Source organism: Bufo gargarizans, chromosome 9 (genome assembly GCF_014858855.1).
Source record: "Bufo gargarizans isolate SCDJY-AF-19 chromosome 9, ASM1485885v1, whole genome shotgun sequence".
NCBI classification, from domain to species: Eukaryota; Metazoa; Chordata; class Amphibia; order Anura; family Bufonidae; genus Bufo; species Bufo gargarizans.
In genome coordinates this window covers 53698315-53715486 of record NC_058088.1, presented here as the reverse complement: position 1 = coordinate 53715486, position 17172 = coordinate 53698315, and the positions used below count along the sequence as shown (strand labels likewise).

Below are 17172 nucleotides of genomic sequence, written 5' to 3'. Positions count from 1 at the left end.
GACAAAGGAGGTGTGGGGATGGATGGCAGGGGCGGGAAAACAAAGGAGGTGTGGAGATGGAGGGCAGAGATCCCAATATGACCTCAGGAGCGGTCTCGTATTTCCTCTCACCGGTAGCCGTTTTCACACCACACATCACCTGATTATATAATATCCTGTAAAGAGTAATGGCGTGCTGTGTCAGGCTGGGATGCCAGGGGTCACCGTGTTCTCCTGTTTCTGCAGGCCGCCTCGGGACAGGGACCTGGACGGGTGGGGTCGACCCAAAATGAGCAATAGTATGAGGAAGCTCCTGGTTCCTGCCAGCCAGTCCGGGCAGCGAGAAGGGTTAATCAAGCACATCCTGGCGAAGAGAGAGGTGGACTACGTCAATATAGAAAACTACAGGTATGTGGCGGGGGGAAGGCGGATATGCTGGCAGATTTCAGCTCTGAAGAAGCAGGCTTGTTGAATGCAGCTGGAATATAATGCCTCCATCAGGTTCATAAGATCTCCTTCAGCTGAGTTCTTCGTAACCTGAGGCCACGTTCACAAAAGAGGGAAAAACGGACGTGTGACAGACGATTAACTGCCACCACACGGCCGTTTTCAGAACCATTAAAGTCTGTGGAGCTATTCACATTTTTTAAAAATCCATTGAATAATGTCTGTCAAAAAAAATAGGACATTGCTTTTTGAAATCAATGGATCTTTTTTGAATGGCTTTTTAGACAGGAGAGCACCCGTCTAACGGCCGGGACACTAGTGAAAATGGCCTTTTAGCGGTAAAAAAAAACAACAACTCATCCACTTGCATGCGCACCTGTGATGTCATCATGCTGGGAGGGCGGGTCTTTCTGCATCAGGTAAGGAGCGCCTGCAAGTGGTGAGTAAACGGGGGGGCACTAATAAGCGCTATTATTCGTATTGGATGCCTACAGGTGAAAAAAAAATAATAAATTTTTGGGTTATCTTTCTTTTTTTCTTTTTTTTTTTTTTTGATTTGAAGTGTATCAAAGGAAGTATCTGGATGGATGATAAATGTAGTGTCTTACGTTTCCATCTTCCATTCACTGCAATGTAAAAAAAAAAATGAAAACATGTTTCTATCTTTTTTTTTTTTTTGCAAGACAGAAAAGCGTTGTATGCTACGTTATTCTGTCCTGCAAAAAATAAAGTACATAAACAATGACACACTGAGTCAAAAGTACAACGCGCTTTTGATCTACGTGTTCCGTTATAGTCTATGGTTACATCAAGCTATACGTTTCTGTACGTTTTTTTCTGTTTGCAACCATAGTTCTTGCTGTACGTCAAACGAATGTGTGTGAACAGCCCCTTACATGTTGAATTTCTCCTTGTGGTAGAATAAAAAAACTTAGCAAAATTGCATCATGAAAAACTCATGCTTATTTGCCGCAGTTTTGCAATTTTGATTTGACTCTGCAGCAGTACAACCACGGTAGAAATGTGAGCGTAAACCCACCCAGAGCCGCGTTTCATAGCTCTTCAATAGGTCACATATCCTCTTCTCTGCACGCAGTGCGGATTACACGCGGATTTCGTGCAGAAAAAATTGCAGCGTAATACAGTAGCAGCAAAGACGAGACAGTAGCAGCAAAGACGAGACAGTAGCAGCAAAGACTTTTTGGACCTTTTTTTTTTTTTTTTTTTTTTTTCCTTTGGCGCGGAACGTGACCTGCTGAGCGGATTTTGAAGTCAGCAAATCAATTTTGTTTTTCTTGTGCAGAGTTCACCCTTTTCAGTGGAAAAATCTGCACCAAAAACGCAATAAATAGTGCAGATTTATGTGCGGTTTTGGTAAACATTTAATGAGAGTTTTCTACGCAAAATCTGCACTGTGTGCATCCAGCCTTACAGGGCGCGACCTGCAGGTGGCAGTAAGAAGACAGTTTTATTCCTTCTAGAGCAGGCATCTCAAACTGCGTCCCTCCAGCTGTTGTAAAACTACAACTCCCACAATGCCCTGCTGTAGGCTGTCCGGGCATGCTGGGAGTTGTAGTTTTGCAACAGCTGGAGGGCCGCAGGTTGAGATGCCTGTAATCTAGAGTAAAGCTAAGTTGCATATTTTTCCCAGGGGGCGTTCCCTGTGCGATCTCTCCGTGGAGGACCAGCTGCTGCTGATAAAATGAAGGACTTCTCCAGTAAATGTAAAGTCGCCCAACATGACCCGTGTCCTTTACATCAGTAACGTTTATTGAAGTTTAGTAGAACCCATAAAAGACATGATGTTCCTGTTAATTCCTCCCTGACTTTGCACTTGGCAGGATTTTGTGACCGCAGCTCGTTTACTGTTATTTCTCTGTAGACGTCTTTAACGTGACGGCTGCCAAATATCACAGCTGTGAGTCTGTGCCGCGAGGAATGTAAAGGATGTTTCCGCTTATCTTACAGATTCTTTATAGGAACCTGGAATGTGAACGGCCAGTCCCCTGATGGTGGGCTAGAGCCGTGGCTGCACGCCGATCCAGACCCTCCAGATGTATACGTGGTCGGGTAAGAACAAGGAGATTATCTCAAGATTTATGTAATATCTGTCATGTGCAGCCAGTTCAAAATGTTGTGGAACTCAGTTTAGGCGACTTTCACACCAGCGTTTTTACAGGATCCGGCAGGGGTCAGAAAAAACGCTTCCGTTACTGATAATATAACCGTCTGCAGCCGTTATGAATGGATTTGGTTGTATTATCTTTAACATTGCTAAGACGGATCCGTCTTGAACTCCACTGAAAGTCAATGGGGGACGGATCCATTTTCTATTGTGTCAGAGAAAACGGATCCATCCCCATTGACTTTGCTCCGCATCCCAGGACGGAAAGCATGCTGCGGTTTGACCTCCGGTATGAGAACCGTTCTGTTCAGTTAAGTTTTGTCCCCGTTGACAATGTATGGGGACAAAACGGAAGCGTTTTTTTCCGGTATTGAGACCCTATGACGGATCTTAATACCGGAAAATATTAACGCTATTGGGAAAGTAGCCTTATATGGACACGCGCTGCTCATTCCTAAAATTCACGATCCAGCGTCTCGATGCTAGCACTATATTTACATGAAAAGCAATATATCGCCCCCATTCTATATATTTGTTTTGCATGCAACAATGGTCTCGCGGCCCGGGGACACTGTTCTTATGAGCAGTCTCCTGGATCGTCAGGCTATACATCCACTGGCTAGGTTGATGTGGTTCATGTTTTATTGTACTGTATGGTTTGCTACAACTCACAGAGCAAGATGGCCTACCCCCCCTATATGGCCATTTGCCTGCCTTTCCATCTGACACTCACCAGGGATCCCATAGCGCAAACCTGGTGCAAGCGCTTCACCTCAGGCCGGCTCGGGCCATTCGCGCTTTGCCTCCTTCTACGGGGCTTCACGCTCGGCACGAACCACCCGCCATTTATGTTGGAGATTTACTCCATTTTCCAGTTGATATTGTTGTTCCTTGTTATACCCCGTTTCCCTGGTCACACGCATAAGTCCAAAACAACACTCGCTCTAAGGTCATCTCACGGACACCACTATGGCACTGATTAAGTGTACCTCATTCAATGTAAGAGGACTTAACACCCCACAGAAAAGGTCACAGGTCATCCGTATGCTAAAAAAATCCCACACCGACATCTGTTTCCTCCAAGAACTGCACTTTAAGTCGGCGCATATACCCACACTCCCAAGAACATACTTCCAACACTGGTTTACCAGCGCATTCAGTAAGGCAGCTAGAGGAGTGGGTATAGCAATATCTAAGAGAGTTCCTTTCAAGCTCACATGTGCACAATCTGACCCGGAGGGCCGCTACGTTTTTGTGAAGGGCTCAATAGGTACCCAGGTAGTGACTAGCCAGTCTATACAGCCCCAACCGAGGCCAAACAAAATGGATTGTCAATATGTTAAAAAAGTTTTCCTCTTTTGCTGAGGGTATTAGACTAATCGGAGGTGATCTTAATGTTACACTGAACCCTATGGTTGACGCCTCTGACAGCTCGTCTCAGCTGACCCAGGCAGCTCTGGGCCGTGTCAACACTTATCTAGCGGATGTGAACCTGGTGGACTCGTGGAGGTTGCTCCATCCTGCCCAGAGAGACTACACCTTCTTCTCAGCTCCACACAACACTCATAAGAGATTAGACTATCTTCTGGTCTCTAGCGGTTGTGCCGACAGGGTGGAGCGATCTATCATTGAACCCATCACAGTCTCAGACCATGCCCCGGTGTCTACTTCACTGCAGTTCCCAACACTACCGACACAGACTAGACAATGGAGACTAAACGAAACACTACTAGACAAACAAACAGACCTAAACACCCTCAGCCAGAAATTGTCTTGGTTCTTCGAGGACAATACCACAGAAGGCATGCCGCTCACAACTGTGTGGGAAACACATAAACGGGTCATGAGAGGGGAGCTCATTGCACTGGGCAGTAGAGTTAAGAAAGAAAGACGGGAAACTCTGAATTCCCTGCTTAAGCAAATTGCTACCATTGAATCCGTACATAAGCGCTCTAGAGCCCTAGATGCTCAGGACGATTTAACTAACTTGCGCAAGCAATGAACAGACCACCTGAACATCTGTTATGCGAAAACGTACCGATACTCACAATTTCGCTTCTTCTCACACGGAGATAAGAACACAAAGTTGATGTCCTCTCTTCTTAAGCAAAGGAAAGACTCCATGTACATCCCAGGGATCAACACAAAGGAGGGTGTTACTTTGCATACAACATCAGATATTGCTAATGAATTTCAAAAATTCTACCAGGACCTATATGGACTCCCCGAAGGGTTAACAGGGTCTGCTGAGGCCAGAGATGCATTGATAGAAGACTTTTTAGAACATCTACAACTCCCCAGACTGAACACCATGGAAAGTAATACTCTTTTAGCCCCAGTCACTGAGAAAGAAGTCACTGATATCTTAGGCTCCATGCCACTGGGGAAGAGCCCAGGCCCAGACGGCTTCCCAGTGGGATACTACAAAAAGTTCTTGAAAATATTAGTCCCCCACCTCACTGCCTGGTGCAATGCGCTTCCTAATGGCTCCCAGCTGCATAAACAGTCCCTCGAAGCCACAGTCACAATCCTCCCTAAGCCCGGTAAAGACCCCAAGCTATGTGGTAGTTACAGGCCAATATCACTTTTAAACGTTGAGGTTTGGGCAAAATTGCTTGCGACTCGCGATCGCGCCTTTCTCCCAAAGCTTATCCACCCTGACCAAGTAGGATTTGTTTCGGGCAGGGAGGGCGGTCACAATTCCTGCAGATTTATACCAACCATAAAACTAGCGTTAAAACTACGCCTTCCTTTGGTTCTGTTGGGAATAGATGCGGAGAAGACCTTTGACCGGGTGAGCTGGACCTATATGAGGAGAACACTGCAAAAATTTGGCTTTCCTGAGCAATTTTCAAAAAGCAATTATGTCACTGTATGGTGACCCTAGTGCCCGAATTAGAGTTAACGGCACCTTATCACCTCCCTTCGCTATAAGGAACGGGACGCGGCAGGGTTGACCCCTATCACCTGCCCTATACGTCTTAGTTATCAGGGGAACTAGGATAGAGAATAGCCCTACAGAATACCTCAATGCAGCTTACGCAGATGACCTGTTGGTCATGGTCTCCAACCCGCTCGAGGCCTTCCCGCATCTACTAACCCTGTTTGAGCAATACGGAAAGGTGTCCAACTTTAAAGTGAATTACTCAAAATCAGAGGCCATGAATGTCTCAGCTCCGCCAAAACAGATTCACTTACTGAAATCAAAAACCCCTTACATCTGGCAAACATCTCACCTATCCTACCTGGTCATCAAGATCACCTCTAATTTGGATAAACTTTTCCAACTAAATTATGCTCCACTATTAAAAGATATCCAACAACAATTACACACACTGCGTATCCCATATCTCTCATGGATGGGTCGTAAAAAATCTGCTAAAAGCATTCATCATGCCCAGGATTCTGTACGTCATGCAGATGCTGCCTGTCTTTCTCCCCTTCTTCTTCACCCAAATCAGAAGGCTGTTCAGTACATTTCTATGGGGGGAGGGGAGCGAGACTGGCGCATCGCACATTGATATTGAGGAGTAACCGCGGTGGCATGGCTCTACCTGATGCCCAACTATATTATAGGGCCATACACCTGAAGAGATGGCTACAGATCCATGCCCTCAGGTTTGGCATTTTAGGCAGTGACCTAGAGGTCTCCTAGCTGGACAAGAAACAGAGAGCAGGCCTATGGGGCTTGAACTCCTCCTCACTACACTCACATGCTTTACTTAGAGGCACAGCGGCCGTTATTCGGCAACTAAATAAAAATCAGAACTTGCTACATACCCCGTCACCACTAATGCCAGCGGACCTTGCACCGTTCGTAGTAAGACCCACAGCAGAACACGTGTCACCGGTGTGGAACAAACTGCGCAGATACACAATCACAGAATTCCTGGATGGGGCATCAGGTGCCCTCCCCGACCAACACCAACTAGGCCACATTTTATCATCCAGCAACTTCATGGATACAATAGAATTCAACTCTATTAGTAAACCATTGCTAAGTAGCAAACAGCGCACAGTGGAAGTGACGTGGTTCGAAAAACTATTGCAATTAGAGACCCCCCCCCCCCCCCCCAAGTAAGATAATCTCAAAACTATATCTTGCACTATATACCCTAATCCCTATAGGGACCCCAAAATACCTGAAAACCTGGGCTACCGAGTTGGAGATGGAATTGACAGAAACAGACGTTCTACGTATACGTGCGCACTCCCGCGGCTTCTCTAGATGTGTTAAGGTGCAGGAGCCCATATATAAGGCGCTCACACAATGGTACCAAACTCCTAAACAATTATTCCTGAAAGGTCTCGGCAGCACAGATCTGTGCTGGAGGTGCGAGGGGGCCGTAGGAACACAGACCCATATATTCTGGTCCTGCCCAAAAATCCGCCCATATTGGGACAGTGTATCGGATATAATAAATAAGGTGATGAATATACCTATTGGGCTGTCACCAGCGCTGGTGCTGCTCTGGCTCCCCACGCCGGCCTTGTTCCCATCTAAAAAGAACCTAGCCACACACCTGATACAGGCAGCGAGGCTACTCATACCACAGAGATGGCTCAGTGTGGACCCTCCGACAGTCCCACATTGGGTAAAGAAGGTGGATCAGATATGTAGAATGGAGGAGCTGACGGGCTGGGGAGCCAGACAACGTGAGACTTATTTGAAGGTTTGGAAACCCTGGTTGACATTCGGACCCCCCATCCGGAGCCTATCGCTCTCAGGAAGGAAGGAGATACAAATTAACCTCCCAACCTCTTACACATTCATTTCAGTGACATCTGAACCTCGTACCAACTGGCGGAGTGTTGGTTAGTCCGTCTCCTCTATATGCGTGTACAGGAGGGCCTTATCATTGAGGCCTGCCCCCCCCCCCCTCCTTCCACCCCCACCCTCCTCTAGACCCATGTTTATCTATACGCAGTCTCCCCCTATTCCCCACACCTAGTTGGGCTTAGGTCTGCTCCTCGCCTACACGGAGTATAGCCGCCCTCGCCTGACCTATAGAGGTGCAATACGTATGTTAGCATAGTCTGACTCCTATACTGCTGCAATAAAGATTTATGCCTTCTTTGCACATAGTGTTTTTACTGTAAACGCACTTTATATGACCCAGACTGATTCTACAGGCATAATGTTTATCTAAAGTACATATATATGGGTCCGCGCGAGGCTTCCACAGGTTCAAATAGAGATTCCACGATGTCACCAGTGCATCTCCAGTTGCAATCTCGATACGCCCAGGGGCATCTATACACGCTTGATACCAATCGATGTTTGTAAGTACAATAAATCTTAGTGCAATACCCAGGGTGTCTAATATTCAGTAAGATTTATTGTACTTACAAACATCGATTGGTATCAAGCGTGTATAGATGCCCCTGGGCGTATCGAGATTGCAACTGGAGATGCACTGGTGACATCGTGGAATCTCTATTTGAATCTTCCTGTGAGGGAAACGCCAGCCTGTGGAAGCCTCGCGCGGACCCATATATATACTCTTTGGTTGTCTTTCTGGAGAAGGGACTTACTCAATTTTTGGGACTGCTGCTTTAAACTGTTCCTGACACCACACAGAAATTCTTTTTTTGTCTTTATAGTGTTTATCTGTATATATGATGTACAACATTTGATGTATGTTCCACCACTTATTAAGCTTTCTTTGTACGAAATGTATGCAACTATGTACTTCATATGTATACACCTGCTGTGCAAGTGAGGTGAGGAGTTGGTTTACCTAAAGATTATCACTGTTCAATAAAAACTGACAAAGAATATAACTGCTATAATACTGCTCCTATGTACAAGAATATAACTACTATAATACTGCTCCTATGTACAAGAATATAACTGCTATAATACTGCCTCCTATGTACAAGAATATAACTGCTATAATACAGCTCCTATGTACAAGAATATAACTACTATAATACTGCTCCTATGTACAATAATATAACTGCTATAATACTGCTCTTATGTACAAGAATATAACTACTATAATACTGCTCCTATGTACAAGAATATAACTACTATAATACTGCTCCTATGTACAAGAATATAACTACTATAATACTGCCTCCTATGTACAAGAATATAACTACTATAATACTGCCTCCTATGTACAAGAATATAACTACTATAATACTGCTCCTATGTACAAGAATATAACTACTATAATACTGCTCCTATGTACAAGAATATAACTGCTATAATACTGCCTCCTATGTACAAGAATATAACTGCTATAATACAGCTCCTATGTACAAGAATATAACTACTATAATACTGCTCCTATGTACAATAATATAACTGCTATAATACTGCTCTTATGTACAAGAATATAACTACTATAATACTGCTCCTATGTACAAGAATATAACTACTATAATACTGCTCCTATGTACAAGAATATAACTACTATAATACTGCCTCCTATGTACAAGAATATAACTACTATAATACTGCCTCCTATGTACAAGAATATAACTACTATAATACTGCTCTTATGTACAAGAATATAACTACTATAATACTGCCTCCTATGTACAAGAATATAACTACTATAATACTGCTCCTATGTACAAGAATGTAACTACTATAATACTGCTCCTATGTACAAGACTATAACTACTATAATACTGCCTTCTATGTACAAGACTATAACTACTATAATACTGCCTCCTATGTACAAGACTATAACTACTATAATACTGCCTTCTATGTACAAGACTATAACTACTATAATACTGCCTCCTATGTACAAGAATATAACTACTATAATACTACTCTTATGTACAAGAATATAACTACTATAATACTACTCTTATGTACAAGAATATAACTACTATAATACTACTCTTATGTACAAGAATATAACTACTATAATACTACTCCTATGTACAAGAATATAACTACTATAATACTGCTCCTATGTACAAGAATATAACTACTATAATACTGCTCCTATGTACAAGAATATAACTACTATAATACTGCTCCTATGTACAAGAATATAACTACTATAATACTGCTCATATGTACAGGAATATACTACTATAATACTGCCTCCTATGTACAAGAATATAACTACTATAATACTGCTCCTATGTACAGGAATATAACTACTATAATACTGCCTCCTATGTACAAGAATATAACTACTATAATACTGCTCCTATGTGCAAGAATATAACTACTATAATACTGCTTCTATGTACAAGAATATAACTGCTATAATACTGCTCCTATGTACAAGAATATAACTACTGTAATACTGCTCCTATGTAGAAGAATATATCTACTATAATACTGCTCCTATGTAGAAGAATATTACTCCTATAAAATCTTTCGGTTATGACCTCAGTCTCCTGTGGACTTTACACATCAGATAAGTGTTGAGTAACAGGATGTGTAATATTCTGTAGAAATCTCTGGTGGAGTATCCTCGTGTTGCTGGAGTCTTATAGCGGTGAGGTGCAGAACACCGCAGTGTAGTAATCATACTTATTACCCAGCAGTTCATGTTGGTTCTCCTCTGTCATGGCGTTGCTCGGAGCCTGCGATGGTCGTGTGCTCACCATATTCCTAGCAGCAGACGATAATTGCAGGACCTTAGTATCTCACTTGTGAGAAGGGACTTCAGCTACAATCCTGTAAATCAAAGTTCGGTCCTGAGCCCTATGACCGGCGCTGCAGCATCAGAGAGTAGCGGCACTGTCCCTTTCCTATGAGAGGCGCCCCTTAGCGGGGAGCCGGTCACATTGCATCTGACCCTGTGGCTCCATCTAATGGTCGTTATCGGTACGACTGGGTAAAAGTGTAACTGGAAGTCTTCTGCCTCGCTTTGATAAATGATTGGGGGGCCCATCTTCTGTACGACTGACGCTCCCCTACTGATTGGAGGGGGTTTGGACCCTTCTCATTCGATATTTTCCTCCAGTTTCCAGGAGCTGGACCTCAGCACTGAGGCTTTCTTCTACTTTGATTCGGGGAAGGAGCAGGAATGGCTGGAAGCGGTGGAGAGGAGCCTGCACCCCAAGGCCAAGTACTTGAAGGTGAGTTACAGGGCGTTTTATAGCTGTGACACTCTAGCTCACCTGCGTCCCTCCAGCTGTTGTAAAACTACAACTCCCACCATGCCCTGCTGTAGGCTGATAGCTGTAGACTGTTTGGGTATGCTGGGAGTTGTAGTTTTGCAACAGATGGAGGGCCGCAGGTTGAGCATCCCTTCTCTAGCTCAATGTTAAAGGGGTTTTCAGGGAGTAGAAAAACTCCGCCACGGGGCAAAAAAAAAAAAAGCCCATTACTCACCTGAGAAATCTCCCACTGCTCCAGCAGAACCATTCTGGTTGTTCCTTCTGGTCTTTGCTTACTGTGCTACCGCAGTGACACCCCTGTCTACTCCAGTCACTGGCCTCGGTAGTCTATACACACCGGCATCACTTCTTAGACGGCTGCAGCAGTCACATGGGTAGTCAGGCTTGTCATGGCTGCAGCAGTCACATAAGTAGGCACATCATGGATGCAGCAGGCATGTAAGTAGTTGGACACATCATGGCTGCAGCAGTCACATAGGTAGTCAAGCACGTTATTGCTGCATCAATGACATAGGTAGTCAGGCATATCATGGCTGCAGCAGTCACATAGGTAGTCAGGCATGTCTTGGCTGCAGCAGTCACATAGGTAGTCGGGCACTTCATCGCTGTACCAGTCACTTAGGTAGACAGGCATGTCATGGCTGCAGCAGTCACATAGGTAGTCGGGCACTTCATCGCTGTACCAGTCACTTAGGTAGTCAGGCATGTCATGGCTGCAGCAGTCACATAGTCAGGCATGTTATGGATGCAGCAGTCACATAGGTAGTCAGGCACGTAATCACTGCAGCACAGTCAGCAAAGCAATGTGAAGTTTAGTATGAGTAGAATTGTGAATACAGCTCTGGATGTGACTGGAGTGTAAGAAAAGGTCAGTCATCGTTATTTCACATGTTCCTGTCTCGCTTTGGCCAGTTTACTCCATTAAAGGGGTTGCCTGGTATAATGTAAAGCGATTCTGTAGCAGGGCTGTGTTGGAATAAAAGGAAGCTCCTTTGGTGGCTCCCAGTGGTCTGCGGCAATCTCAGCTATTTCCTGTGAGAACAGGATTCGGCATAGATCACAGCGAGGACCCAGGCAGCGGGGATCGGGGAGGTGAATGTTCTGGACGGCTGTTATTTTCTGAAAGAATTTGCAGCCCATTCCATTATACTTTCCCTTAAAGTCCAGTTCTGGGGGCGGCGTCGTCACCTGTCCTGTTCTCTGCCATCACCCAGGTTTCTCCTTGTATCTTCCAGATCCGCCTGATCCGTCTCGTGGGGATGATGATGTTGGTTTTTGCCAAGAAGGAACATTCCCGGCACATTCAGGAGGTCGCAGCCGAATCTGTGGGAACTGGAATCATGGGGAAAATGGTAACTGGCCGCCTGCAGACCAGACCCTTATGTTGATTTTGGATATTGCAGTCACTTGGAGGCGATGGCGGTTTCCTTATGGAAACCTTATCTGTGTTTTCTCACTCTTCGCTCCCGGGTGACTGTCTGGCTAGGGCTGTGTTCTTACCAGGGACCGCATACCTGAAATAGAACTGACTCCGTAGATGTGCACTCGCCAACTGAATCCGACGTACTTTGTCCCTTCTTCATCAGTGGGCCGATTCCGAAAAATAAGCGATTTTTATATTATGCAAATGGACGCTTTGGTGCAACAAGGGTTTCACCTTTGCACCTAAACTGTGCTCTTTTTCTGTGCTGGCCACACACCCCTTCTTTGAGTGACAGGGCCAGGCAGTGCAGATGTAATCACGCCTGGCCCTGAACGCTCGCCTCTGAGTGTTCACCTCTGTGCTCAGTGCATGCGCAGTACTATACTGTGCATGCGCAAGAGTCAAGGGTGACAGATTCCCTTTAATTCAGGAGAAACCGGATGGAAGTGTTGTGGACTGTGCTTTTCCATTCCGCAGAGTCCAGTAAAGGAACGTAAACCTTTGTAATAAGACCGTTTAAATTTTCTAAATCTCTGCTTGCTGTCAGTGGGTGGAAACATTCTTACATCCAAAGGCTGAAAGTCAGTCTAGACTTCATACTTCTGACAGCTGAGGGTTACGTCCAATCCAGACAATCCTCTGTAGGCGCCGCACAGTGTGAGAGTACGGATACAAGAAGTCCAGACTTTCGCCATCACTGTCTGCATTTCATACAGTTGTATTGAAGCCTCACCTGTAAGAAGCATTAGGTCCTCATCTGATTAATAAGAATGTTTGAATTCACCCGCAGCAAGCAGAGGGTGAAATTGAAACAGCTGCCAAAGGCTTCCTGAGCTTTATGTGCAGCCCCTGAGAGATGACGCCTGCGCTCTCCTCCTATCGCCCCTTTAGGGTAACAAGGGCGGGGTGGCCGTGCGCTTCGTCTTCCACAACACGTCCTTCTGCTTTGTGAACTCTCATTTGGCGGCTCACGTGGAGGATTTCGAGAGGCGGAACCAGGACTATAAGGACATCTGCGCCCGGCTGAACTTCTATCTCCCAGAGCAGAACATCCTCTCCTTAAACATCATGAAGCACGAGTACGTAGAAACATGGCCGCGTCCCTATGACAACCCTTCTGTAGTGTATCCCTGTGCCCAGGGCTGTGTCCATTACCAGACTTCAGTGTCTGCGTGGTTATCGCCGGGGACCTCCCGTAGTCCGGCACCTCGTGGGTTACTTATTCCGGTGTTTTCCCTGCAGTGTTGTCATCTGGTTGGGAGACCTGAACTACCGGCTGTGCAAGTACGACGCCACCGAGGTGAAGAACATGATCTCCAGGAACGACATCATCACGTTGCTGAAGTTTGATCAGGTGACCGGGGAATTATGGCACACCCCAAATACCTGTCCATGTGGTCTTCTCCGGTATAAGGCTGAGTGCCCCCCTGCCAATTGACCAGCCGGTGCCCCCCCCCCCTCCCCCCTCGTATTATCCTCATTATTATTCTCTTCACTTCTTGTTCCTGCAGTTGAACATCCAGCGGGATCTGAAAAACGTCTTTGCTGATTTCACGGAAGGCGCCATCAGTTTTATCCCCACATACAAGTACGACACTAAGACAGACCGGTGGGATTCAAGGTAAGCACTGGGGGTCTCGTTGTCAAAGCAGAAACTATTAGCGGGTTTGTCAGCTCCTACTGCCCCTCAGATATGCCGTTTCTATGAATGTAACACGTCCTCTGGAGTGGGAGGTGCTGTGTCGGCCTAAGGCCTCTTTCACACGAAATTTACCACCCTAACTCCTCCCACAGTTTTTACACTACATAGACAGTAATGTAGGATTTATAATTTTTAAACTACAACCGTTTGAAGATGGCAACCGCCAGTGAAGTGAGCAAGTTGGAGAAGTTTGTTTTTAACCGCTCTTCTCTGCCCTTGCTGTAGAGTGGGTTGCTATAGGAACCCAGGTGTGTGAGCAGCCAGCAGAGTGACAAAAGCTAGAGTGTGAGCTGAAAAATCAGGACATGATTTCTAAACTGCCACCAGCCCCTCATTTTCAAGCCCACCTACACAAATCGGCTGCTAATGTTTTTATAAAAGTATGTTTTAATGTAACTGTGAAGCACTTTGGGCAACAACATTGCAATTAAATGTGCTAAATAAATATATAAATAAATAAAAGTTGAAATGCATTTCTCACTCTATCAAGCTTGACATGTGCACTTTTTAAATTTGATCAATCAATTGGTTAGTGTAATGTTTACTATCTTTACTCACTCCAAACACCCCACACAGTTACTCTGCCCAGTCCATAAAGTTACTCTGCCCAGTCCAACCTTTCCACAGTTACTCCAGCCACTCCAACCACACAACAGTTACTCAAGCCACTCCACCCAGTTACTCCACCCACTCCAGTTGTAGACTACTGGTGGAGGCAAGAACACTTCACACAAATTCCCCAGAAATTGTAGCTTTTCAAGTTATTTATTACTATCACCGGGTTCCATATCTCTGCTTGCTGTCAGTGAATTAGGACATTCTTGTTTACATCCAGAGGTATTAACCCCTTAAGGACCAGCGCCGTACATGTACGGCGGGCTAATCAGGCGGGTGCATGAGCTGCGCCCGCCCGATCAGCTGCAGGGGTCTGGCAGTCACTGATAGCCGGATCCCCTGCTGTATGCGCCGGCATCGGTGAAAACACATGCGGGATCCTGCAGGGTGTGGGGTGGCCATCAAGTCCCCGCACTGCTGTTACGGGGACCCGATGGCAGGGAGGCAGCCCAATGCCTTCCTTAGGCATAGTGACTGTCTTCCGTGAGAGCTCCCTGTATTACACCGGTAATACACTTACAGCCAATGCATTACAGTACAGAAGTAATATAATGCATTGTAAAGGGGATCAGACCCCCAAAAGTTGAAGTCCCAGAGTGGGATAAACAAAGTGAAAAAAGAAGTTAAAAAAAAATAGCTATTTTGGCACCATTTTTATTTTTTGTTATTTACAACATTCATCTGACAGGTTAGATCATGTGGTATTTTTATAGAGCAGGTTGTCACGGACGCGACAATACACCAAATATGATTACTTTTTGGGGTTTGTTTCAGTTTTACATAAAAAAAGCATTTTACGGTGTTCACTTGAGGGGTTAGGTCATGTGATATTTTTATAGAGCCGGTCGATACGGACGTGTTAATACCTAATATATGTACTTTTCTTTTTTTTACTATTTTTTTTAACTAAATTTTTTTGTAAAACTTTATTTTTTGTTACCTTGCCTCACAAAAAGTGTAATATAGAGCAACCAAAAATCATATGTACCATAAAATAGTACCAACAAAACTGCCACCTTATCCCATAGTTTCCAAAATGAGGTAATTTTTGGGGAGTTTCTACTCTAGGGGTGCATCAGGGGGGGGGCTTCAAATGTGACATGGCAGCTTAAAGTTATCCCAGTGAAATCTGCTTCCAAAAACCATATGGCGTTCTTTTTCTTCTGCGCCCTGCCGTGTGCCCATACAGCAGTTTACGACCAAATGTGGGGTGTTTCTGTAAACGACAGAATCAGGGCCATAAATATTGAGTTTTGTTTGGCTGTTAACCCTTGCTTTGTTACTGGAAAAAATTTATTAAAATGGAAACTAAAAAAGTGAAATTCTGAAATTTCATCTACATTTTCCTTTAATTCTTGTGGAACACCTAAAGGGTTAACAAAGTTTGTAAAATCAGTTTTGAATACCTTGATGGGTGTAGTTTCTAAAATGGGGCCATTTTTGGGTGGTTTCCACTATGTAAGCCTCACAAAGTCACTTCAGACCTGAACTGGTCCTTAAAAAGTGGGTTTTGGAAATTTTCTGAAAAATTTCAACATTTGCTTCTAAACTTCTAAGGCTACTTTCACACCTGCGTTAGGTGCGGATCTGTCTGGTATCTGCACCGACGGATCCGCACCTATAATGCAAACGATTATATCCGTTCAGAACGGATACATTTGCATTACCATGAACAAAAAAAAATATATATATATGTTTTTTTGTTCATGATAATGCAACGGATCCGTTTTAACTTACTCTGCAAGTCAATGGGAGGCGGATCAGTTTTCAATTGCACCATATTGTGTCAGTGAAAACGGATCCGTCCCAATTGACTTACATTGTGTGTCAGGACGGATCCGTTTGGCTCTGCATCGTCAGGCGGACACCGAAACGCTGCAGAAAGCCTCCAGAGCGGAATAGAGGCTGATCGGAGGCAAACTGATGCATTCTGAGCGGATCCTTATCCATTCAGAATGCATTGGGGCAAAACTGATCCATTTTGGACCGCGTGTGAGATTCCTGAAACGGATCTCACAGGCGGACCCAGAAACGCCAGTGTGAATATAGCCTAAGCCTTTTAACGTCCCCAAAAAAAGAGAATGCCATTTACAAAATTATCCAAACATGAAGTAGACATATGGGGAATGTAAAGCAATAACTATTTTAGGAGGTATCACTATCTGTTTTAAAAGCAGAGAAATTGAAATTTTGAAAATTTCTAATTTTTTAAATTTTTTGTTAAATTTGGTATTTTTTTTATAAATAAAAAGGAAATATTTTTACACAAATTTGCCACCGTCATGAAGTACAATATGTGACGAGAAAACAATCTCAGAATGGCCTGGATAAGTAAAAGCGTTTTAAAGTTATCGCCACACTGGTCAGATTAGCAAAAAAATGGCCTGGTGCTTAAGGTGAAAAATGGCAGGGTCCTGAAGGGGTTAAGCCTATAACTCGTTAGACCGTGTCTTGACCCTTAAGGGGTTGTCCAGTTAAAGAAATATGTCTTGACACCAATAAACAGCGCTTCACCCATCTTGTGGCTCAGCCCCATTGATGTCAGCTGTGGACAGGAATGGCGCTATTTCTGGATGAACGCAGCCATGTTAACTCATTGTGCGCTGGTTTTAGAATAGTCACCCTTACTGAAGACTTTTGAGCCAAAGGCGTCATTCATAGAAGGCACAGTCCAAAGCCAAATTTCCGGATGTCAGCCCCCTTCCCACAGGCCCACCCTTCTTTTTCAGGATAAACCTTCAGACTATGTTCACATTCGTCAAATCTGACCCAGATTTCAGA

At 44.5% G+C, this 17172-nt stretch overlaps 1 protein-coding gene across 5 annotated transcripts in view; it reads left to right on the top strand.

Annotated features, from left to right (window-relative positions):
* OCRL (OCRL inositol polyphosphate-5-phosphatase) overlaps positions 1 to 17172 on the top strand; it is a 42088-nt gene that overhangs the window by 12523 nt on the left and 12393 nt on the right. For all 5 annotated transcript variants that reach the window (XM_044305452.1, XM_044305451.1, XM_044305449.1 and 2 more), the window contains 7 exons: positions 226 to 387; positions 2395 to 2496; positions 10495 to 10609; positions 11887 to 12003; positions 12966 to 13153; positions 13317 to 13428; positions 13586 to 13695. In XM_044305452.1, the coding sequence (XP_044161387.1) occupies positions 226 to 387; positions 2395 to 2496; positions 10495 to 10609; positions 11887 to 12003; positions 12966 to 13153; positions 13317 to 13428; positions 13586 to 13695 (906 nt within the window). The remainder of the gene's footprint in view (positions 1 to 225; positions 388 to 2394; positions 2497 to 10494; positions 10610 to 11886; positions 12004 to 12965; positions 13154 to 13316; positions 13429 to 13585; positions 13696 to 17172) is intronic.